Source organism: Gigantopelta aegis, chromosome 5 (assembly GCF_016097555.1).
Source record: "Gigantopelta aegis isolate Gae_Host chromosome 5, Gae_host_genome, whole genome shotgun sequence".
Taxonomy (NCBI): Eukaryota; Metazoa; Mollusca; class Gastropoda; order Neomphalida; family Peltospiridae; genus Gigantopelta; species Gigantopelta aegis.
In genome coordinates this window covers 18,730,495-18,755,028 of record NC_054703.1, presented here as the reverse complement: position 1 = coordinate 18,755,028, position 24,534 = coordinate 18,730,495, and the positions used below count along the sequence as shown (strand labels likewise).

At 38.1% G+C, this 24,534-nt stretch overlaps 1 protein-coding gene across 1 annotated transcript; it reads right to left on the bottom strand.

Moving 5' to 3' along the window:
* Positions 1 to 5,484: 5,484 nt before the first annotated feature.
* On the bottom strand, positions 5,485 to 6,477 carry LOC121372987. Its single transcript, XM_041499425.1, has one exon. The coding sequence runs from the start codon at positions 6,475 to 6,477 to the stop codon at positions 5,485 to 5,487; it is 993 nt and encodes a 330-aa protein (XP_041355359.1).
* Between the last annotated feature and the right edge of the window lie 18,057 nt (positions 6,478 to 24,534).

Sequence of the window (24,534 nt, the reverse complement as noted above, 5' to 3'; positions counted from 1 at the left end):
TGTGGGAGACTTTGAGGACGGTTCAGTCTACATTGAACCACCCCTAGTTACTGAGAACACAGACGAGGACAATGCTGACTTTGAGGACGGTTCAGTCTACATTGAACCACCCCTAGTTACTGAGAACACAGACGAGGACAATGCTGACTTTGAGGACGGTTCAGTCTACATTGAACCACCCCTAGTTACTGAGAACACAGACGAGGACAATGCTGACTTTGAGGACGGTTCAGTCTACATTGAACCACCCCTAGTTACTGAGAACACAGACGAGGACAATGCTGACGGACATAAAGGAGGGACATTTTCAAATCTGAACCGAAACCAACTGCATCCTGGGTCTAGTGTTTCTGTTCTGGTGCAGGGCATCCAATCAAATCTGAACCGAAACCAACTGCATCCTGGGTCTAGTGCTTCTGTTCTGGTGCAGGGCATCCAATCAAATCTGAACCGAAAACAACTGCATCCTGGGTCTAGTGCTTCTGTTCTGGTGCAGGGCATCCAATCAAATGTCTTGGATGTGTCATCTGAAGTATTATTAGTAAGTTAACGTGAATATTTTTAAATTTGGTGATGTGAGTGGTTTGAATGGAGTAGCATGCTTATATATTTTTTATGTGTCTGGTATTTCTAACACCTCTTTGTCTTATATCCAAGAAGTCTAAATTGTGTTTATTTCCATGTTCAGGTTGACAATGGAAGCGATGACACATCATCGGATACTCAGTCCCACGATTCAAACGAACCACCACCAACTGCTGTAGCTGTACTAGAGATGGTTGTTGAAAACAGTCAACTGTATGCTCGCTCGCTCCAAAAGTAACACGTCAGTTTCCACTATTTGTGATGAAGTACGGGCGTGCATTGGTGCATTGGCTGTTACAGGCTACTGTCCAGCATCTGACCGAAAGCTGTACTGAACTCATGACGAGGACATGCACAATGAAGCCTTAGAATGAATGAATGAATGAATGAATGAATGAATGAATGAATGAATGAATGTTTAACAACACCCCAGCACGAAAAATGCATCGGCTATTGTGTGTCAAACTACGGTTAATGCAAAACTAAAGTGATGATCAACATCAATATAAAAAATCAACAGGTCAATAAAAACACAGTGTAAAGGACTGTGTAAAAATAAAAATATCACAGATAGATATAATTAAAATTTAGAATAAAATTCAGTATCGCGTAAAAACTGCAAAAAAGTTCTGGATGGAATCGAAATGATTCCATCACATTTTTTTGTCCAAATATATCTTTTCGAGTTGCTGACAACTGTTTACACTCCACCAAAATGTGTCGCACAGACAGAAGACACTGGCAGTGCTCACACTGAGGTGGAGGATCTTTCTTCAAGATAAATGAATGGGTTAAAGGGACATTCCTGAGTTCGCTTGCATTGCAAGATGTTTCCGACTAATAAAATATTTCTACGATTAAACTTACATATTAAATATATTTTCTTGTTTGGAATATCAGTGTCTGTATATTCAATGTGTTTCTGGTTGTCTTAATATTTGTAAGAAGCCCAAACTGGATTTTGTCTTCAAATAATTTCGTACGCACGAAAAAATTATGTTTTTGGAAATAAAATGAAAATTAACCTAGTACAAATATTAGAACGATCAGAAACACGTTTAATATACAGCCACTAATATTTTATGCAGAAAAATATATTTAATATGTAATTACAATCGTTAAACAGTCTCTACTAGTCGATAACATCTTAAAAACTGCAGCAAACTCGGGAATGTCCCTTTAAGTAAGTGTGACCGATGCGGGCACGACACAAGACTATTTCATCCTTCCTGCACTGTCTATAGGAGGACTGCCACTCTCCCAAGACTGGCTTGTTCGCAACCTCACCATCCCAATCACGTTGCCAAGTCCAAAAGATAAATTGGTTGATACAATATTTAAAATCAGTATAAGGTACACCAACCCTGGCATGAGGCGAATCCAAAGCAGACTTGGCAGCTGAATCTGCCTTTCCATTACCCCTGATGCCAACATGGCTGGGTACCCAACAAAATACAATGTCTTTATTGGCAATAGATAAAAAGACACACTTTCGTATCACCATCCCAATTAAGGGATGATTCAGCTTCATATTACGTAAAGCTTAGAGACACGAAAGTGAGTCAGTAAAAATAATAAATTTGGATCCATTAGAATCCTTTATTTTTTCTAAGGCTTTAATGACTGCCCAAACTTCAGCACTAAAGATCGATGCCGAGTCAGGCAGTCGCATGGAAAGTATTGTGTCTGATGGAAAAACTGTAGCACAAGCCACATAATTCCCATCCCGTGATCCATCTGTATACACAGGAATGTAATCACGGTACTTGTCCTGAATTTCCATGAAAAACTGTTTAACACAACAGCATCTGTGCGATCTTTCTTCAGATGCGCCAGATCAAACACAGTTTTAGGTGGTGTAATACACCATGGTGGTAAAACAAAATATCAAGTAGTTTCCAAAGTGTCAGTTAAATCAATGTTGGAAAGCAACAAAAAACGCTTAATGCGAAGACCAAATGTACGAATAGCATTTAGCCTTGCATCAAACAACTTCATATATTTGTTGTCAAACACCGCAGCATGAGCTGGATGTGTTGGTAAAGATTTAATCTTGGCAGCATACTGCAGAGAAAGCTTGGCACATCTAGCACCTAAACAAGGTTCGTGTGCATCAACGTGCAAGTTCTCTACAGGTGATGTTTTAAACGCACCAAGACAAAGTCTAAGTCCCTGATTGTGTATAGGATCTAGCATCTGCAAGTAAGACTTGCGTGCCGACCCATACACAATGAATCCATAATCAAGTTTAGGCCTCACAAGAGATCTATACAGACGGAGCATAACCTTTCGGTCTGCTCCCCATTCCGTATTACCAATAACCTTTAAAATATTGAGAGCTTTCAAGCCCTTCTTTTTAACATATTTAAGATGGGGCACAAAAGATAGTTTCCTGTCAAATATAACCCCCAGAAATTTAGTCTCCTCCACAACTGGAATTGGATTTTTGTCCAGAAACAACTGTGGATCTAAGTGGAGACCTTTTTTCTGGCAGATATGCATACAAACCGTTTTTGCATTTGAGAATCGAAAGTCATTGTCAGTTGCCCATTGATGAAGTATATTCAAACAAAGCTGCAACTTACATTCAATGATACTCATATTGGACGATCTATAGCAAATCTGAAAATCATCGACATATAACGAGCAATCCACACCAGGTGTTAAACACTGGGTGATGCTGTTAATTTTCACAGAAAATAAAGTTACAGACAGGATACTACCTTGAGGTACACCAATCTCCTGGGGATGAATGTCGGACAAAGTCGACCCCACCCGGACTTTAAAAAGATCTATCTCTTAAAAATTGAGATATAAAAACTGGAAGTCGACCTCTAAGGCCCATGCCATGGAGGTCGTTTAAAATCCCATACTTCCACGTGGTATCGTAATCCTTCTCCAAATCAAAAAACACTGAAACCAAGTGCTGATTATGGATGAAAGCTTCCCTACAAAACATTTCAAATCTAACAAGATGATCAACCATGCTACGTTTAGATCTGAACCCACATTGCACGTTAGTAAGCAATTTGTGAGATTCAAGATACCAGACAAGTCGACGATTGATCATGTGTTCCATGGTTTTACAAATGCAACTTGTCAAAGCGATAGGGTGATAACTAGTAGAATTGGTTGGATCCTTACGAGGCTTGGGAATAGGAATGATAATAGCTTTCCTCCAATCAGAAGGAAAGTCTCCAGAAATCCAGATGTTATTAAAAATATTCAAAAGAACCATCAAAGATGATTCAGGTAAATGTTTTAATAACTGATAATGAATTTCATCTGGTCCTACTGAAGTATCATGGGCTCTACGAAGAGCATCCTGCAATTCCTCCATAGAGAAACGCCTGTTGTACACTTCAGCATTTTGAGATGAAAAATTAATGGACTGGTTTTCAGCTTTAGTTCTGACAGATGTAAAGGCATCTGTACTGAAAGCAGAAGATACGTTATGAGAAAAGTTGTCTGCCAATACATTGGCAATGTCACGATGAAATGTGACATCCGTGTCATTGACAGACAAATGATGAACTGTATTACTGGATTCTTTACCTTTGATTTTACGCATCCTATTCCACACAGATTTTACTGATGTTTGTGAATTCAACTTGGAGACAAAAGTTCTCCAAGATGTTTTCTTACTCTGTCTAATCTCTCTGCGAGCCATAGCCCTAGCAATACGAAATGCATCCAGGTTGTCTGTTGTAGGTTCACGTTTGAACCGCTCAAGCAACCTGTTTCACTCTTTGAATGGATCTTTGCAGGTATCATTAAACCATGGTTTATTAAAACGCTTTGGCACTGCCAAAGTCTTAGGAATAGTTTCATCTGCAATGTCCTTCAAGACGGAAGTGAACAAAGACATGGGATCATCAACATCCGTAATGGCAAATTGTTGCAGATGAGTGCTGCACAGATGCTGAAACTGACCCCAATTTGCTTTCGTCAACTTCCACCTTTGAACCCTTTCAAGTGATGGTGGTCCATCATTCTTCAAAATAATGGGAAAGTTATCACTACCACAAGGGTCTGAACCAACTTTCCAGGAGAAATCAAGAAAAAGTGAAGGACTACAAAGGGTTAAATCTATAGAAGTGAAAGAACCACTTGCAGAATGAAAATATGTATGACTTTTATCATTGAATAAAAGTAAGTCATTTTTGAGAATGAAGTCTTCCAATTGTTTTCCTCTAATATTTACATCCTCGCATCCCCACAAAGTGTGGTGACCATTAAAATCTCCCATAACAATGAAGGGAGTAGGCAGCTGATTAATGAGATCTTGAAGATCTCTTGAATTAAAATTAAAATGGTTTTGAGGAGGTAAATAAACTGAACACAGACTTATAGTTTTATGAGCCGTGACCTTTACAGCCACAGCTTGTAAATATGTAGTTAATGCTACTATACTCTGAGGAATGATTTCATTAACAAGAATGGAAACACCCCCAGATGCTCTATTTTCAGTTTCTTGAAATTTATGATAGAGGTTAAATCCTCTCATAGTAATATGATCAGTGTCCTTCAAGAAAGTTTCCTGAAGACACACTGCAAGAGGATTATGTTTTTGAAGACTTAATTCATCAAAATTGGGCCAAAGCCCACGGCAGTTCCACTGAATGACTGAATTAGCCATTAGGTGGAAGTACGGGAGTTACCTTTGGCTTATGAGATCTGTGTGGTTGTGGAAGATCATCTGGCACTATATCCATTTGATCATCCACATCAGCCAAAGGTTCAAATGGATTGTTGGTCGGAACCAACTGCTTTTCATATTTCTTCAGTCGTTTCGTGGCGGAGGCTTACTGGGACCTGGCTCCCCAGAAGATAAGCCTCTTGGTAGATTTCCAGAATCCAAAGACACCTGGGCAGATTTTGAAACTTTGTTAGTAGCAGCTATTGCACCTTTTCAAGATCAGAAATCTTCTTAAATTTATCCTCACTGTTTGGCCAAGTCAAGTCAGTTTGAATAGCTACACTGGTTGTAGAAACCTTCACAGCTGTGGCATAAGATTTACCCGATGCCTCGTGTGTGGAAGCATCTACAAATATTCTAGCATCAGTAAAGGACAGGTGTTTTTCTACTTTCACCTGCTGTACCTGTTTTTCCACTTTCCATTTTGGGCACTCTCGCGAGTACGCAAAGTGTTTCCCTTTACAATTGGTACATATCACATCATTTTGACACTCCTTGCTGTCATGGTCAAACTGACCACAACGAGCACATGTCAATGTGTTGCGACATGTATTCTGTCCGTGTCCAAACTTTTGACATTTAAAACACCGTAAAGGGTTAGGAATGTATGGCACAACATGTATATTCAAATACCCTGCCTTAATAGAGTCTGAAAGGATAGGTGTGTTAAATACTAGGATCAAAGTATTTGTCGGAACAAGTTCATTATTCCGGCGAACATTTATCTGCTTGACTGACAATACACCTTGTGATGAGAGATTTTCGCAAATCTCATCCTCACTAACTCCTTCCAAGTCTCTAGACCGAACTACTCCTTTTGATGAATTAAGAGTAGCATGAGGACTAACATTGATGGAAATGTTACAAAGCATTTTTGATTTAAGAAAATTTCTAGAATGACTCTCTGTTGAACATTCAATCAACAATGAGCCATTCCTCAATTTCTTAACACTTTTGGGCTCTTCAGCCAAGCCTTCAAGCCCTTTTTGTATCGCAAAAGGCGACAGTTTCATCAAGGCCCCATCAACGAAAGAACCGATGACAAGAAACCTTGGCCAAAATTTCAAAGAAATAACCTTCGATTTCTTAACATGCAATGTCATAGACTCTTCATCTGACGACGAAGAGTCCGAAACTTCGGTGTGGACCCTTATCAGGGTCCCATCAAAAGTTAGTGTTGTTGTTTGAGCCATAATATAGTTCATCAATCATGCTCCCCACCCACCACCGAGTCCAACAAGGGGACATGAAGCTGCGAATAACCAGCAGACAATCATGCCAGGGATACATGCTTGATATACTCAGGCAATAAGAAAGAATAAATCACCTGATTGACCCTAGCCACCGCCTCAAGAGTAACAAAACATATGACCATTCAAACAATGTTTGTAACAAATCAAAGGGTTGTATGCCCTCGAGCTTGACGTGACCAGCCGATTGATCAGGTCGGGCCTTCCTGACCACCCGTCTATATTAACTCCGGGCCAAAGTGATGTATTGTCAGAAGTCATACCCGCAGGTATGCCCCAACCCAATCACCAGGATCCCATCATCCATTTTCACGGGTTGCACCTCACGGCCAACAAGGTGCCTCATACGAGGAGTTGTGCATTTATTGGCCATTCTATCAAAGAATGTTCACCCCTGCACCACGGTGAGGTTAATGCACATGCAGGGGAATGGAGCCTTAGCTGCATCCATGAATGGGAAACCGTTTCTGTGAGATGATGAAGTCATCATTGTCAGAGACAATGGAAATCTTCAAGCAGATGACGAGATGAGTAAAGTCCATGCGCTATTGAGCATGCTTAATGAGAACTTTATCCATTACTTTGAGTTTCTCAAGACTCAGAATTTCAGTATAGATGAGTCTATGGTACCTATGGACGGCACAGTGCAAAACAGCTAATGGCTCGCTCAACAGAGAGGTGTAAGTATTATTAATTAGCCAAGATTAAATATCAGTTGCAATATATCCTTGCGGTATGGGCTTTGACGCACATAAGCAAGGATCTCGCGTAGTGTAAAAATAGCGATGTTTTTCTTTTTATTATTTACAGAGACATAACCTAATTTATTACCTACGAGGTACAGCATAACGAGGGTCATGTTCTGACTTTATCCGAGTGATAAGCTTATAATTAGTGGGTACTTACGGTTTAGCAGCTTATCTCGATTCTGTAGCTTCTGTCCGGATTAGGGTTCAGTCGCATGAGTGCGGGCTTGGCCTTCCAGAATCGTCTGCTGCGTTTCTTCTCCCACGTGACGTTCCTCGTCCAATGGGTGGATCCCTTTTTCCCGCCAAGCTCTACATGGTGAGGCACCAGTAGACTTCCCATCTCCAGGGGTGTCAGGCGGCGGACCATTTCCAACGACGACATCCGGTCGTCGACTGGTCGCGAGTCACCACACTCTCCCCCGTTTTATAGAAGAGAAGATCACCTCCTGAATTTTCAGGGAACATCACACACTTCACCAGCAAGTTACTGGCTCGGATTCATCCGGGCCAGGATTCGATGACCATCCATGAATAAACAGGTTCTTTGGAAACATCCAGGGTTTCCTGTTGTTATAGGTTAAGACTACCCCCCAAAAGAAACAGTCATATTATATTTGTATAAAGATACTGGTGTATCTGGCGGTGGCATCCAGAAAAGCCATTAAAGTTATATCCACGAGTATTATCCATTGAGCATAGTTAAAGTCACATCCATGAATATTAAAATTATGCATTAAGCACAGTTCAAGTCACATCCATGAATATTAAAATTATGCATTCAGCACAGTTCAAGTCACATCCATGAATATTAAAGTTATGCATTAAACACAGTTCAAGTCACCTCCAGGAATATTATTAATGAAACACCAAGAACTACTCCTTGAACAACACTTAAAGCCGCACACCCTAGTTCCATCCAGCGAAAATAAATTATATTTTGGTTAATCTACAAACCTGTAACACACTTAGATCACGTTTTTATCAAATGGAGTGAAAAAGCAAGTTTTATATCGATAAATAACATGGGAATCCCCATGTCCCAATTGCTTGAAATAATTTTGAAAGTTAGTATTCTTATGTCACCGGTAGATGTCGCTCGAAGCACAACAATGCCTACGTCACGACAAATTTCACAGACTTGGGGTGCGTTTGTTTCACCTCTCCTGGACATGTTCCAACTGTTCTGTCCTGGTTGTATCCCCTCTCCAGATATCGTAAGACTTAGCAAAATTATTGGTTTTAAAGGTTTGTAACGTTTTGTATTGAGACACTTACTTGTCTGAACTTTATTGTTACTGAAAATGTTCACGAACTGTGAAGAAAAATCTCACAAATGAACAACAACAAATCGGATGTTGATTGCGCGAACCGTGCACGAGAAAACAAACCGAACCAAAATGATAACGGCCACGTGATATACCAACGTCTGTGACATTGAAATGGAAATATCCCCTCTAAAAATAGATTGGACCTCGCTTGCTTAACGGTTTTTTCTCGACAGAACGTCTTGTGAAAAAATGCAAAAAATGCATTTCGTGGTTTTACAAACATCAGGATTACCAAAAAGCACTTCAGGTGAATGGAAATGTGTATTCTAAATAATAAAATGTAAATAAAGTGCAATTTTATTTGTGAAAAATGGGGTTTAATAGCGAAAAACAACGCCGTAATGGTTAACAAATAGCCGTAACTAGGGTGTGTTCCTTTAAAGTTAAACACTTAAAAGTTAACAGTTAAATAAATTCCAACTCAGCCTTTTGTGCAAATGTCAATCAAGGCAACTATATTACATTATTTTACACAAACCTAACAAAAAACTGGTCCATCATATTTTGCCCTATATGATGTTGGCCTCCTAATTACATCCTTAATAAAAAAGAGTCATAATTCAAATAATTATCCCTCAACTTAGCAATAGTTAATTGAGAATTAACTATTATTCCCCCACAAAATAATTTGGGACCCTCTCCCTAAGGAACACAAGATAAAACAGGATTTTTCATGGTAGATACCTGCTCGCAGCGCCATTGTTGTAACTTTATCCGAGTGTTAAGATTATGATTAGTGGGTACTTACGGTTTAGCAGCTTATCTCGATTCTGTAGCTTCTGTCCGGATTAGGGTTCAGTCGCATGAGTGCGGGCTTGGCCTTCCAGAATCGTCTGCTGCGTTTCTTCTCCCACGTGACGTTCCTCGTCCAATGGGTGGATACCTTTTTCCCGCCAAGCTCTACATGGTGAGGCACCAGTAGTCTTCCCATCGCCAGGGGTGTCAGGCGGCGGACCATTTCCAACGACGACATCCGGTCGTCGACTGGTCGCGAGTCACCACACTTCACAACTGTTAGAAATCTATACTACGGTCGACGAGTCACTTTTTGCACCCTTGTTTTGGCTTCGTGCATAATAAATGTAGCATATCTTACCGTAATTTCACTTGAAAGTCATATTTAGTAAAAGATACAATGTTTTAATCACAAGATTTTCTTCAAACACATTCAGGTGCGTTAATAATATTCAAAAAATAAATAAATGCAATAGCAATTTTGCACTGAAAATTTTCCAGCATTCTTAAAACGGAAACGTCATGTACCCAATTTATAGTTATTGTAAGGAGATACAAAGTGACGTCATTGGAATACTGACGTCATTCAAATTGAAAACTAATTATTTCAATTACTGTGTATTTGTTTGCTTTTTAGTATACACATGCTTTACAATTTACAGCTGTTGATACATGTGTACTCTTTACTTATGGGCGTATAGATATCACGTAACTTTAGAACAGGTTGTGATTTGGTTTTCAAGACATCCATGAACAAACATTACTCCGCCGTTAAGGAAACGTTAGTTTGTAAACAATGACTGGAATGTTCATTTAGCAAGACAGTTCTACGGTAATAAACAGATTACATTCGTGTCCATGACAGACGATGTTTACGACATCGCTCTCGCTCGGGAAATATGATAATTTAGGCACTCGTGTCGTAAACATCGTCTGTCATGGACACTCATATAATATCCTCTATGTATATATATCATTAAAATATAAACATGAAATTCAATATATAGTGATATTTTTACTTTTAGTTTTAGCTTACATGTGCATACTGTAATATTCTAACCTGTTTGATGCGGTATGTATTTTGACGTGGAACATCCTGGGGCGGATCCAGCTTTTCTGATGGGGGGGGGGGGGGGGGGTCCAAGACAAAAGGGGCACCATAACATTATGAAAAGGCACTATTGAAAAATTACACATGGTTCACATGGACCATAATATAATAGTGCTACAACAGGGATGCTGACAGACGTATTCTACAGTGTTCTATACATTGACAGAATAAATAAATTTGTAAAAAACCTAAATAAAAGGGGCACTTCTCAAATTTAAGGGGGGGGGGGGGGTCCGGACACTTTGGTACCACCCCCCCCCCCCCCCCCCACCCCCCCGATCCGCCCCAGACATCCAGATAACTTGTGAATGACCAATATTCAAGAAAAACAACTTCAAACAACTGGAAACGATGTGTGGTGGTCCATAAATTCCATATTAATAATACACGTCAAAAATAACACAATTAAACGACATTTAACCAGATTGTTGCATGTAAACCATATAGCCTAGTGCAAACATAGTCACTATTTGTACATTGATAGGATGGGAGTAAATTTGACAGCCATTCGAGAGTTTTTTGTTTGTTTATTATTAGTTGTATTCAAAACAATGTCCACTTTACATTTCATGTGAAATAGATATTATTTTAAAATGTAATATGCACTTCAACGTCGTTTAATCCTGACCCAATATAATCGTATGCAGTGCATATAAAATAAGGACAGGGGACTCATTCGGACGTCCATAAACATAGATTGACGTAGAGGTAATCTAATTGCCTTGTATTTATTTCAATAGTAGCAGACGACAATATTTCGTGCAGGAGGTGAGTAAAATTCATTGAGAAAATTTGGAGATAGAGGAATGTTTATGTATGCTAAAGAAGTGCCTTACGGAAAATAGTACTTTTAATTACATGGCAATTTTAATTGTTTATACTTAACGCAAACTGGCAAATTAAAAACATTGTATTATTCGTATCAATGAAAAATACGTCCGTCAACAGACATTTCTGCATTTGACGTCATAGCTTTTCTTTGATGACACACAATTGCTATTTAAAAATAGCGCACCAAAATACATACCGCGTCATAATACATACCGAAATGATATTAAGTATTTTTCTAACTAATTTGTAGGTTTCATTGTTTAAATATAAAATAGTTATAAGTTAAAGGGACATTCCTGAGTTTGCTGCACTTTTTAAGACGTTATCAACTAACAGAGACTTTTTAACGAATATAATTACATTTCAAATATATTTTTCTGCATAAAATATTAGTGGCTTTATATTAAACGTGTTTCTGATCGTTTTAATATTTATACTAGGTTAAACTTCCTCTTATTTCCTAAAATATAGTTTTTTCGTACGTACGAAATTATTTGAAGACAAAATCCAGTTTGGGCTTCTTACAAATATTACGACGACCAACAAAATACAATGTCTTTATTGGCAATAGATAAAAAGACACACTTTCGTATCAACATCCCAATTAAGGGATGGTCCAGCTTCATATTTTGTAAAGCTTGAAGACACGAAAGTGAGTCGGTAAAAATAATAAATCTGGATGCACTAGAATCCTTTATTTCTTCTAAGGCTTTAATGACTGCCAAACTTCAGCACTAAAGGAAACGGACAAAATGCATGTCGTGGCAGACTGACCTGTGCCCGTGTCGTGGCAGACTGACCTGTGCCCGTGTCGTGGCAGACTGACCTGTGCCCGTTGTGGTCAATTTTATCATGACAGCAAGGCATGTCAGAATGACATGATATGCACCAGTTGTAAGAAAAAACACTTTGCGTACTCGCAAGAATGCCCAAGGTGGAAGATTGAAAAGCAAGTTCAGCAGATAAAAGTGGAAAAGCATCTGTCTTTTACTGATGCCAGACAAGTTGTAGAGAAACTAATTCTTATGGCAGTAGGTAAATCCTATGCATCTTCCGTAAAAGTCCCTTCAAACAATCTTTCAGTTCAGACATATCTGACATGGCCAAATTCTGAAGATAAATTTAAGAAGGTTTCTGACATTGAAAAGTCTCAACTTCAAGCAACAAAAGCTTCTCAACAACAAATGACTCAAACAACCCAGGTGTCTTTGAGTTCAAAGAACCCGCCAAGGGGTATAAATGCTGGGAATCCAGGTCCTAGCAAAACTCAGCCAGTAAAAGACACCAAATATCTTAATAAGGACCACTCTTCTGGGTGGATGCTATGGATATGGATGATTATACTCAAAACAGTATACCTTCACCAAAATCCAAACCACATCCGAAGGAAAAGTTAAAGAGAACTCCTGTACTTCCCTCTGATGACTAATTTTGACAAACAATGGAACTGCCGTGGGCTTAGGCCCAATTTTGAGGAACTAAGTGTTTTAATTCAAAAACATAATCCTCTTGCAGTGTGTCTTCAGGAAACTTTCCATGAGGAGCTTTAACCTCTATCACAAGTTTCAAGAAACTGAAAATAGAGCATCTGTAGGTGTTTCCATTCTTGTTAATGAAAACATTCCTCAGAGTTTAGCAACATTAACTGCTAATTTACAAGCTGTGGCTGTAAAGGTTAGAGCTCATAAAACTATTACTCTGTATTCAGTTTACTTGTCACCTCATAATCATTTTAATTTTAATCCTATAGACTTTCAAGGTCCTACTTCCTTCATTGTTATGGGGGATTTTAATGGTCACCACACTTTTGGGGATGTGAGGATGTTAATATTAGGGGAAAACAAGAAGAAGACTTAATTCTAAAAAAATTACTTACTTTTATTTAATGATAAAAATTATAATTATTTTCATTCTGCCAGTGTTTCTTTCACTTATATAGACTTAACCCTTTGTAGTCCTTCACTTTTTCTTCATTTCTGCTGGAAAGTTGGTTCCGACCCTTGTGGTAGTGACCACTTTCCCGTTATTTTGGAGAATGATGGACCTCTATCGCTTGAAAGGGTACAAAGGTGGAAGTTGGCGAGGACAAATATTGGGGTCAGTTTCAAGATCTGTGCAGCACTCGACTCCAACAATTTGCCATTACTGATGCTGATGATCCCACGTCTTTGTTCACTTCCATTTGGAAGGACATTGCAGATGAAACTATTCCTAAGACTTCGGCAGTGCCAAAGCGTTTCAATAAACCATGGTTCACTGATACATGCAAGGGTGCACTTAAAGAGCGAAACAGGTTCCTTGAGAGGTTCAAACGTGAACCTGCTGCGGATAACCAGGATGCCTATCGTATTGCTATGGCTAAGGCTCGCAGACAGATCAGACAGTGTAAGAAATCATCTTGGAGAAATTTTGTCTCCAAGTTGAATTCACAAACATCAGTAAAATCTGTCTGGAATAGGATCCGTAAAATCATTGACAGACAACATTTCTCATAACTCATCTTCTGCTTTCAGTACAGATGTTTTTATATCTGTCAGAAATATTGCTGCAAAGCAGTCCCTGAAGTATACAATAGGCATTTATCTACGGAGGAATTGCTGGATGCTCTTCGTAGAGCTCATGATACTTCAGTAGGACAGGATGAAATGCATTATCAGTTATTGAAACATTTACCTGAATCATCTTTGATAGTTCTTTTGAATATTGTTAATAACATCTGGATTTCTGGAGACTTTCCTTCTGATTGGAGGCAATTATTATTCCTATTTCCAAGCCTGGTAAGGATCCAATTAATCCTACTAGTTATTGTCCTATCGCTTTGACAAGTTACATTTGTAAAACCATGGAACGAATGATCAATCGTAGACTTGTCTGGTATCTTGAATCTCACAAATTGCTTACTAACGTGCAATGTAGATTCAGATCCAGATATAGCAGGTTGATCATCTTGTTTGATTTGAAACGTTTTGTAGGGAAGCTTTCATCCATAATCAGCACTTGGTTTCATAGTTTTTTGATTTGTACAAAGCTCACGATACCACGTGGAAGTATGGGATTTTAAAAGACCTCCATGGGATGGGCCTAAGAGGTCGACTTCCAATTTTTATTTCTCAATTTGTAAAAGATAGATCTTGTCCGATATTCACCCACAAGAGATGGGTGTACCTCGAGGTAGTATCCTGTCTGTAACTTTATTTTCTGTGAAAATTAACAGCATCACCCAGTGTTTAACACCTGGTGTTGATTGCTTGTTATATGTCGATGATTTTCATATTTGCTATAGGTCGTCCAATATGAGTATCATTGAACATAAGTTGCAGCTTTGTTTGAATAAACTTCATCAATGGGCAACTAACAATGGCTTTAGATTCTCCAAGGCATGTCTGCCAGAAAAGAGGTCTTCACTTAGATCCACAGTTGTTTTTGGAAAAAAGTCTAATTCCAGTTGTGGAGGAGACTAAATTTCAGGGGGTTATTTTTGACATGAAGCTATGTTTTGTGCCCCATCTTAAATATGTTAAAAAGAAGGGCGTAAAAGCTCTCAATATTTTAAATTATTGGTAATATGGAATGGCGAGTAGACCGAAAGGTTATGCTCCGCCTGTATAGATCTGTTGTGAGATCAGAACTTGACTATGGATGCATTGTGTATTTTTTTATTTCGGCACGCAAGTCTTACTTGCAGATGCTAGATCCTATACACAACCAGGGACTTAGGCTTTGTCTTGGTGCATTTAGAACATCTCCTGTAGAGCTTGTACGTTGATACGCACGAACCTTGTTTGTTTGCTAGACGTGCAAAGCTTTCTCTGCAGTATGCTACCAAGATTAAATCTTTACCGAAACATCCTACACATGATGCGGTGTTTGACAACAAATATATGAAGTGTTTAATGCAAGGCCGAATGCTATTCGTACATTTGGTCTTCACATTAAGCGTTTTTTGTCTCTTTCCAACATTGATTTAACTGACACTTTGGAAACTCCTTCATATTTTGTTTTACCACCTTGGTGTATTACACCACCTAAAATTGTGTTTGATCTGGCGCATCTGAAGAAAGATCTTACATATGCTGTTGTGTACAAGCAATTTTTTTATGGAAATTCAAGACAGGTACCGTGATTACATTTCTGTTTATATAGACGGATCACGGGATGGGAATTCTGTGGATTGTGCTATAGTTTTTCCTTCAGACACAATACTTTCCATGAGACTACCTGACTCGGCATCGGTCTTTAGTGCTGAAGTTTGGGCAGTCATTAAAGCCTTAGATGAAATCATGGATTCGATTGCATCTAAATTTATTATTTTTACCGACTCACTTCCGTGTCTCCAGGCTTTATGCAATATGAAGCTGGACCATCCCTTAATTGGGATGGTGATACGAAAGTGTGTCTTTTTATCTATTCCCAATAAAGATATTATATTTTGTTGGGTGCCCAGCCATGTTGTCATCAGGGGTAATGAAAAGGCAGATTCAGCTGCCAAGTCTGCTTTGGATTTGCCTCATGCCATGGTTGGTGTGTCTTATACTGATTTTAAATATAGTATCAACCAATTTATCTTTTCGACTTGGCAACATGATTGGGACGGCGCGGTTGCGAACAAGCTGCATGCCATCAAGCCAGTCTTCAGAAAGTGGCAGTCTTCCTATAGACAGTGCAGGAAGGATGAAATCGTATTTTTGGTCATGCTGACATTGGTCATACATACTTGACCCATTCATTTATCTTGAAGAAAGATCCTCCACCTCAGTGTGTGCACTGGCAGTGTACTCTGACGGTGCGCCACATTTTGGTTGAGTGTAAGCATTTGAAGGAAACTAGAACAAATATTTTTGGTCAGAGAAATGTGATGGAATCATTTCGATTCCATCCAGAATTTGTTTTACAATTGTTATGTGATACTGACTTTTATTCTACATTTGAATATTACCTGTCTGTGATATTTGTATTTTTACACAGTTCTTTACACTGTGTTTTTATTTGACTATAGAATTTTTATATTGATGTGGTTCATCTTTTAATGTTTTGCATTTACCATAGTTTGGCAACCAATAGCCGATGTATTTTTCGTGCTGGGGTGTCGTTAAGCATTCATTCATTCAGTCCCACAGACGGATGGGATCCCTTATGCCAATAATCCTAGCTCAATAGTTCACTTCACAATTTCAAGGTATACAGTGAAAATGTGCATGTGTATTTGTTTGTTCCTAAAAAAAAAGCCCATCATTGCACTTACCGCAACTCAGGCGGACTCCAGCACCAAATTTAATCGCTCACTGCTACAGAAACTAAGTTCAAATAAATCATCGCATGTCACCGCAGTCCATAAATCATGATGGCTTTACGTAATCAGTATCTTAGATGATATCTTAGGATGGCAGTGAATCAATGATCATATTCCAAGAGGTTGACTTGGGCCGTAAAGAACCGGTAATCACTATCATAAAATACACACTCTGCGCGTGACACAAATAACTCGGATCAAGAGTTATCGGAAAGCAGACTGTTGCGTAAAAGTGACGAGAAAAGAAGATGAAGAAAAAAGAATGTTTGACAATGTTCAAGGGAGTTCGATTTAGCTTTTTATTCAACTTTCAAATTTCCGTTCTGCAATTCTATCTTAATATGGTAACTCTTAAGTAAATGTGTAGATTTGAAAACGGACTGACACTGTCACAGTGTTTCACTATGAACGATGAAAATTATGTACAGGGTTTTCAAAAAACAAAACAAACGAACAAATAAAAACAAACAACAAAACAAAAAACATAAAATTAAATTTAAAAATTTAAAAACATGTCCATGGTCAAAATTGAATAGGGTGTAAGACATTATTTTAATCAGATATGAACGATGAAAATTATGTACAAAAAACATAAAATTAAATTTTAAAATTTAAAAACATGTCCATGGTTAAAATTGAATAGGGCGTAAGACATTATTTTAATCAGATATGAACGATGAAAATTATGCACAGGGTTTTCAAAAAACAAAACAAACAAATAAAAACAAACAGACATTATTTTAATCAGATATGAGTCATATTGGGAAATATTAGAAGCATCTAAATGTCTACCATAAAATGTTAAAGGGACATTCCCGAGTTTGCTGCATTGCAAGATGTTTTCGACTAATAAAATATTTCTACGATTAAACTTACATAATAAATATATTTTCTTGTTTAGAATATCAGTGCCTACATATTCAATGTGTTTCTGGTCGTCTTAATATTTCTAAGAAGCCCAAACTGGATTTTGTCTTCAAATAATTTCGTACGTACGAAAAAACTATATTTTAGGAAATAAGATGAAATTTAACCTAGTACAAATATTAGAACGATCAGAAACACGTTTAATATACAGCCACTAATATTTTATGCACCAAAATATATTTCATATGTAATTACAATCGTTAAAAAGTTTCTGTTAGTCGATAACATCTTAAAACGTGCAGCAAACTCGGGAATGTCCCTTTAACTGTTGAATTTTTATATTGATGTTGATCATCACTTTAGTTTTTCCCATTTACCATAGTTTGACACTCAATAGCCGATCTATTTTTCGTACTGGGGTGTCGTTAAACATTCATTCATTCATTCATTCATTCAGAGACAATGCAAGTCAAGTTGCATACCTTGGTTGTTCTAGAATTGTGTCTTCACCCGTGTATTAAAAATGTGATTTAATATGTATACTTTAAAGGGACATTCCTGAGTTTGCTGCATTGTAAGATGTTTCCGACTAATAAAATATTTCTACGAGTAAACTTACATATTAAATATATTTTCTTGTTTAGAATATCAGTGTTTGTATATTCAATGTGTTTCTGGTCGTCTTGATATTTGTAAGAAGCCCAAATTGGAGTTTGTCTTCAAATAATTTCGTACGTACGAAAAAAATTATATTTTAGGAAATAAATGAAATTTAATCTAGTACAAATATTAGAACGATCAGAAACACGTTTAATATACAGCCACTAATATTTTATGCAGAAAAATATATTTGATATGTAATTACATTCGTTAAAAAGTCTCTGTTAGTCGATAACATCTTACAATTGCAGCAAACTCAGGAATGTCCCGTTAATTATAGTATATAGAAAACAATTTGGATATCTACGGAAATCCAGAGATGACAGACGTGACATTATTTGTATTGTGTTCCCTTACAATATCATTATGTTCCCTCACACGAAATATCGTGTTCCCTCAGAATAGTAGTGTACATAGAGAATGTGTGAACACTTTAATCCTCCCGGTGTTACCGTCCCAACGTATGCAGATCTAATGCCTCAGTCACAAATGCACCGGTCGTCGTGGGGGGGGGGGGGGGGGGGGGGGGGGGGGGGGGGGGGGGGGGGGGGGGGGGTTCTCCCAAAAACCTTTGTCATGGTCACATTAGATAAGGGTGTGTTTACGGGGACCCTACGATGCCCAAAAATCGGCCAAAAACTCAACGATGTCCGTATGATGTGACCGATGCCCGTAGGATATTCGTAGGATATCGTCAAAAACACATCGTACGGGCATCTTACCCACTTGCGATGCATTTGTGACTGAGGTATTATTCAAATAGATTGGATGAAGTAACCCTCCCATGGCGGGATGCATGTTGTACTTCAGGGTGGCTATATCTTGTGAGTGGTGGTGATTACAATAATGGTGTTTATTATTATTATTATTATTATTATTATTATTATTATTGTTTATTAATTCTTCTTCTTAAAATTATTACTATTGCCATCATCATCATCATCTTGAAAATTAATTTATTTTTATTTATTTATTTAGTGTGTGTGTGTGTGTGTGTCCAATGTAACACAGATGGAGTTTTATATTAACATGGAACTTTTTCCTACAATTATTTTACGTGTGCACTACATATAATAACTCAGCTGTCTGTCAGAAACGGTTGTATCTATAATGCTACAATAGTAATTATAGTAGTGTTGGTTTTTCCTTATTAATTTTCAGTAGTAGAAGTATACAGAATTATTATTTCAGTTTTTGGACATATATAAATGTATTTGGGGATAGGGCTTAATTCATGGACATTTTTATGTTGTTCCCTTTGACTCTAAAGGTTTGTTTTTATTGTTTTCCTGATTTTTTCTTTTTATGGAAGTGTGTGTTTAAAGTCTGTACGTTTATGATATGGGCATGTGCATGTAAGCGTCTGTATTGCAGGGTAATTGTTAATTACATTTTATGTAGTGTTCTGTGTAGTATATTGTGAAAATCCAAATATTACTGGTTACGTAGAGTACTATATTTTATAGCCTTATTTAACAATAGCTAGAGGATTTTCTTGTTGTTCAGTGTACAGAAAAGAAAAGATAATTTTTTTTAATCAAAACGTTTCTCTATCTACTTTCTTTAAGACACATTTTACGCTAGATTTGAATGTTTTTTTTAATTCTAATAACAGCCAGTCTCGTGGAGTTGCAATACTCTTAAATAACAATCTCGATTACAAAGTACATAACATGTTTCGAGACACAACAGGGAATTTACTAATATTGGACTTAACTATTTGCAATAAACACTTAACATTAGTGAATTTATATGGTTCCAATTCTGATAATCCTGATTTTTACAAGTTAATTTCCCAACATATTAAGTTATTTAATAATGAACACTATGTACTGGGTGGAGACTGGAATATTGTTCTAAACCCAGATATCGATACATATAATTATGTAAATATTCATAATCCGAAAGCCCGCGATAAAGTACTGAAGATGATAGGTAACTTAGACTTAATAGATATCTGGAGAGACCATAACCCTGAATTGCAAAATTTTACATGGAGGAGAAACACCCCATTAAAACAAGCCCGATTAGATTTTTTCTTGATATCAGACTCTCTGTACTCTGATGTAACATATTCAAAAATACACTGTGGGTATAGAACCGACCATTCCATGATTAGTCTTACTTTCGAATTCAGTGAAAAGGAACACCGTAATAGCTATTGAAAATTTAATAACTCATTATTACAAAATAAAACGTATATAGCGACAATTAAAAAGATTATCTCCGATGTTAAATCACTATATGCAGGATTAGTGTATAACATGGATGTTATAGAAAATATTTCATTAGAGGAAATTGATTTTCAAATTAACGATCAACTATTTTTAGAAGTTTTACTTATGAAAATTAGAGGAAAGACCATTTCGTATTCATCATATTTAAAAAAAGAATATAATAAACGAGAAGAGCAGTTAGTCAAATAAATAGAGAATTTAGAAAATAGTAATTGTCAAGATTCTGATACTATAAATTCTAAAAAGAAAGAGTTAGAATTATTGCGTCAAAAGAAAACGGAAGGTGTTTACATCAGATCAAGAGCTAAATGGATAACTGATGGCGAAAGAATCACTAGCTACTTTTGTAATTTAGAAAATAGAAATTTTATTAGTAAATCCATGTCCCAAATTCAAAAACAACATGGTTCAATAGTCACAAATAAAAAATATATTATGGAAGAAACAAAAAACTTTTATCAGAACCTATATTCATCCAAAGAAGATACGATAGTTGATACGGATTTAAATGATTTACTCTCAGATCAAGATTTAAATAAACTTAGTAAAGATCAAGCTGATTCCTTGCAAGGTCTGCTAACTTATGACGAACTATCCAACGCTCTTAACCCCTGCGTGTGCATTAACCTCACCGTGGTGCAGGGGTGAACATTCTTTTATAGAATGGCCAATAAATGCACAACTCCTCGTATGAGGCGCCTTGTTTGCCGTGAGGTGCGACCTGTGAAGTGGATGATGGGATCCTGGTGGTTGAGTTATGGTTAATGTCTGCAACCGAGTATATTGCCATTGACAATACACCACTTTGGCCCGGATTTCATGTAGACGGGAGGTCAGGAATGGCCCGACCTGATCAATCGGCTGGTCACGCCATGCTCTAGAGCAAACAACATCTGTTTTGTTTATACAGTCAAGAACAAACATTGTTTGCTTTACCGTTTGTATGCGTTGCTCTTGAAGCGGTGGCTGGGGTCATTTGGGTGATTTATTGTTTGTTTATTGCCCAAGTATATCAACCATGTATCCCTGGCATGGCTGTCTGCTGGTTATCCGCAGCACCATGTCCCCTTTGCTGGACTCGGTGGTGGGTGAGGGGCATGGTTGATGAACATTTGAATTATTAAATATGGATAACATCCAAAATTTAATTCTAACTTCTGATGGGACCCTGAAAAGGGTCCACACCGAAGTTTCGGCCTTCTTGTCTTCGGACGAGGAGTCCATGGCATCAAGAACAAATGGGAAGAAATCCAAAGTGATTTCTTCACAAAATTGGCCAAGGTTTCTTGTCATCAGTTCTACTGATGATGGGGCCTTGAACAAATTATCCCCGTTTGCCATTCAAAAGGCAATGGTTGGCTTGGCTGGTCAGCCTAAATCAGTAAAAAAAAAAAAAAGAATGGACTATTGGTTGAATGTTCAACCGAAAAGCACTCAACTTGTCTTCTCAAGTCTACAGTTTTTTTGTACCGCATACCTCCCTTAACTCGTCTAAGGGAGTGATCAGATGCAGGGATCTGGAAGGAGTTAGTGAGGATGAGATATGCCAAAATCTATGTCCGCAGGGTGTTACTGCTGTGAGGAGGATACAGGTTCGTCGGAACAATGATTTGTTACCGACGAATACTTGTATCCTCACATTTAACATCCCTACCCTTCCCCAATCTGTCAAGGCTGGTTACCTTAGTATTCCCGTTGAACCCTTTATTCCAAACCCCTTGCGTTGCTTCAAATGTCAGAACACATGTCGTGGGAAACTTACATGTGGCCGATGTGGTCTTTTTGACCATGATAGCAAGACGTGTACAAACGATATACTTTGTCTTAACTGCAAGGGCAACCACTGTGCATACTCGCGAGAGTGTCCACGGTGGAAACTGGTAAAACGGGTTCAGCAGGTAAAGGTACAAAATAAGTTATCCTTCATGGATGCCAGGAGGTTGGTGGAGACAGCAACACCAACAGTGGTTGACAAGTCATATGCAGCTGCAGTTGCTGCCAAAGTCGCCACTAAAAGTGTTGCAGTTAACACAGAATAACCTGGCATTGTGATGATGCCAAATACAAAACAAAACTGTCTGACATTGAGAAGGCTCAAAAACAGGTGCACAAAGCATCACAAAAAAACAAAGTTACACCCCAGCACAAAGAAATGGAAACCCAAGTGTCATTGGATGTTACAATCCACCAAATAGGTCGAGCACTAGTCTCCCTAAGACAGGTAATGACACAAAGAAAACAAAAGAAGTACTTTCAGGTCGGCTGAAAAAGATCGAACTACGTTCGGTCCCGATCAGCAATATCTACGAAACTTTGGCTGATATTGGTGATGATGATATGGAGGTTTCATCTCCAGATCATTGCCGATCACAAAGACCACCAGCAAAGCCAAAGATAAAGCCCATACTTCCTCCCGATGGAAAATAAAGTCATCCAATGGAACTGCCGTGGGCTTAGGCCCAATTTTGATGAATTAAGTCTTTTAATTCAAAAATATAATCCTCTTGCAGTGTGCCTTCAGGAAACGTTTCTGAAGGACACTGATAATATTACGATGAGAGGATTTAACCTTTATCATAAATTTCAAGAAACTGAAAATAGAGCATGTAGGGGGTGTTTCCATTCTTGTTAATGAAAACATTCCTCAGAGTTCAGTAACACTGACTACCAATTTACAAGCTGTGGCTGTAAAGGTCACCGCTCATAAAATTATAACTCTGTGTTCAGTTTACTTGCCACCTCGTAATCATTTAATTTTTAATCCTAGGGACTTTCAATGTCTTACTGATCAGCTCCCTACCCCTTTCATTGTTATGGGAGATTTTAATGGTCACCATACGTTGTGGGGATGCGAGGATATCAATATTAGAGGTAAACAATTAGAAGACTTAATTCTCAAAAATGACTTACTTTTATTTAATGATAAACGTTTTACATATTTTTATTCTGCAAGTGGTTCTTTCACTTTTATAGATTTAACCCTTTGTAGTCCTTCACTTTTTCTTGATTTCTCCTGGAAAGTTGGTTCAGACCTTTATGGTAGTGACCGCTTTCCCATTATTTTGGAAAATGATGAACCACCATCACTTGAAAGGGTTCAAAGGTGGAAGTTGGCGAAGGCAAATTGGGTTCACTTTCAGCATCTGTACAGCACTCGTCTGCAACAATTTGCCATTACGGATGCTGATGATCCCATGTCTTTGTTCACTTCCATCTTGAAGGACATTGCAGATGAAACTATTCCTAAGACTTCGGCAGTGCCAAAGCGTTTTAATAAACCATGGTTTAATGATACGTGCAAAGATGCATTCAAAGAGCGAAACAGGTTGCTTGAGCGGTTCAAACGTGAACCTACAGCAGACAACCTGGATGCATTTCGTATTGCTAGGGCTAAGGCTCGCAGAGAGATTAGACAGAGTAAGAAATCATCTTGGAGAACCTACAGCAGACAACCTGGATGCATTTCGTATTGCTAGGGCTAAGGCTCGCAGAGAGATTAGACAGAGTAAGAAAACATCTTGGAGAACCTACAGCAGACAACCTGGATGCATTTCGTATTGCTAGGGCTAAGGCTCGCAGAGAGATTAGACAGAGTAAGAAAACATCTTGGAGAACCTACAGCAGACAACCTGGATGCATTTCGTATTGCTAGGGCTAAGGCTCGCAGAGAGATTAGACAGAGTAAGAAATCATCTTGGAGAACCTACAGCAGACAATCTGGATGCATTTCGTATTGCTAGGGCTAAGGCTCGCAGAGAGATTAGACAGAGTAAGAAAACATCTTGGAGAACCTACAGCAGACAACCTGGATGCATTTCGTATTGCTAGGACTAAGGCTCGCAGAGAGATTAGACAGAGTAAGAAAACACCTTGGAGAACCTACAGCAGACAACCTGGATGCATTTCGTATTGCTAGGGCTAAGGCTCGCAGAGAGATTAGACAGAGTAAGAAAACATCTTGGAGAACCTACAGCAGACAACCTGGATGCATTTCGTATTGCTAGGGCTAAGGTTCGCAGAGAGATTAGACAGAGTAAGAAAACACCTTGGAGAACCTACAGCAGACAACCTGGATGCATTTCGTATTGCTAGGGCTAAGGCTCGCAGAGAGATTAGACAGAGTAAGAAATCATCTTGGAGAACTTGTGTCTATAAAGAATCTATAATACATCTCTTTTGGGAATATGATATT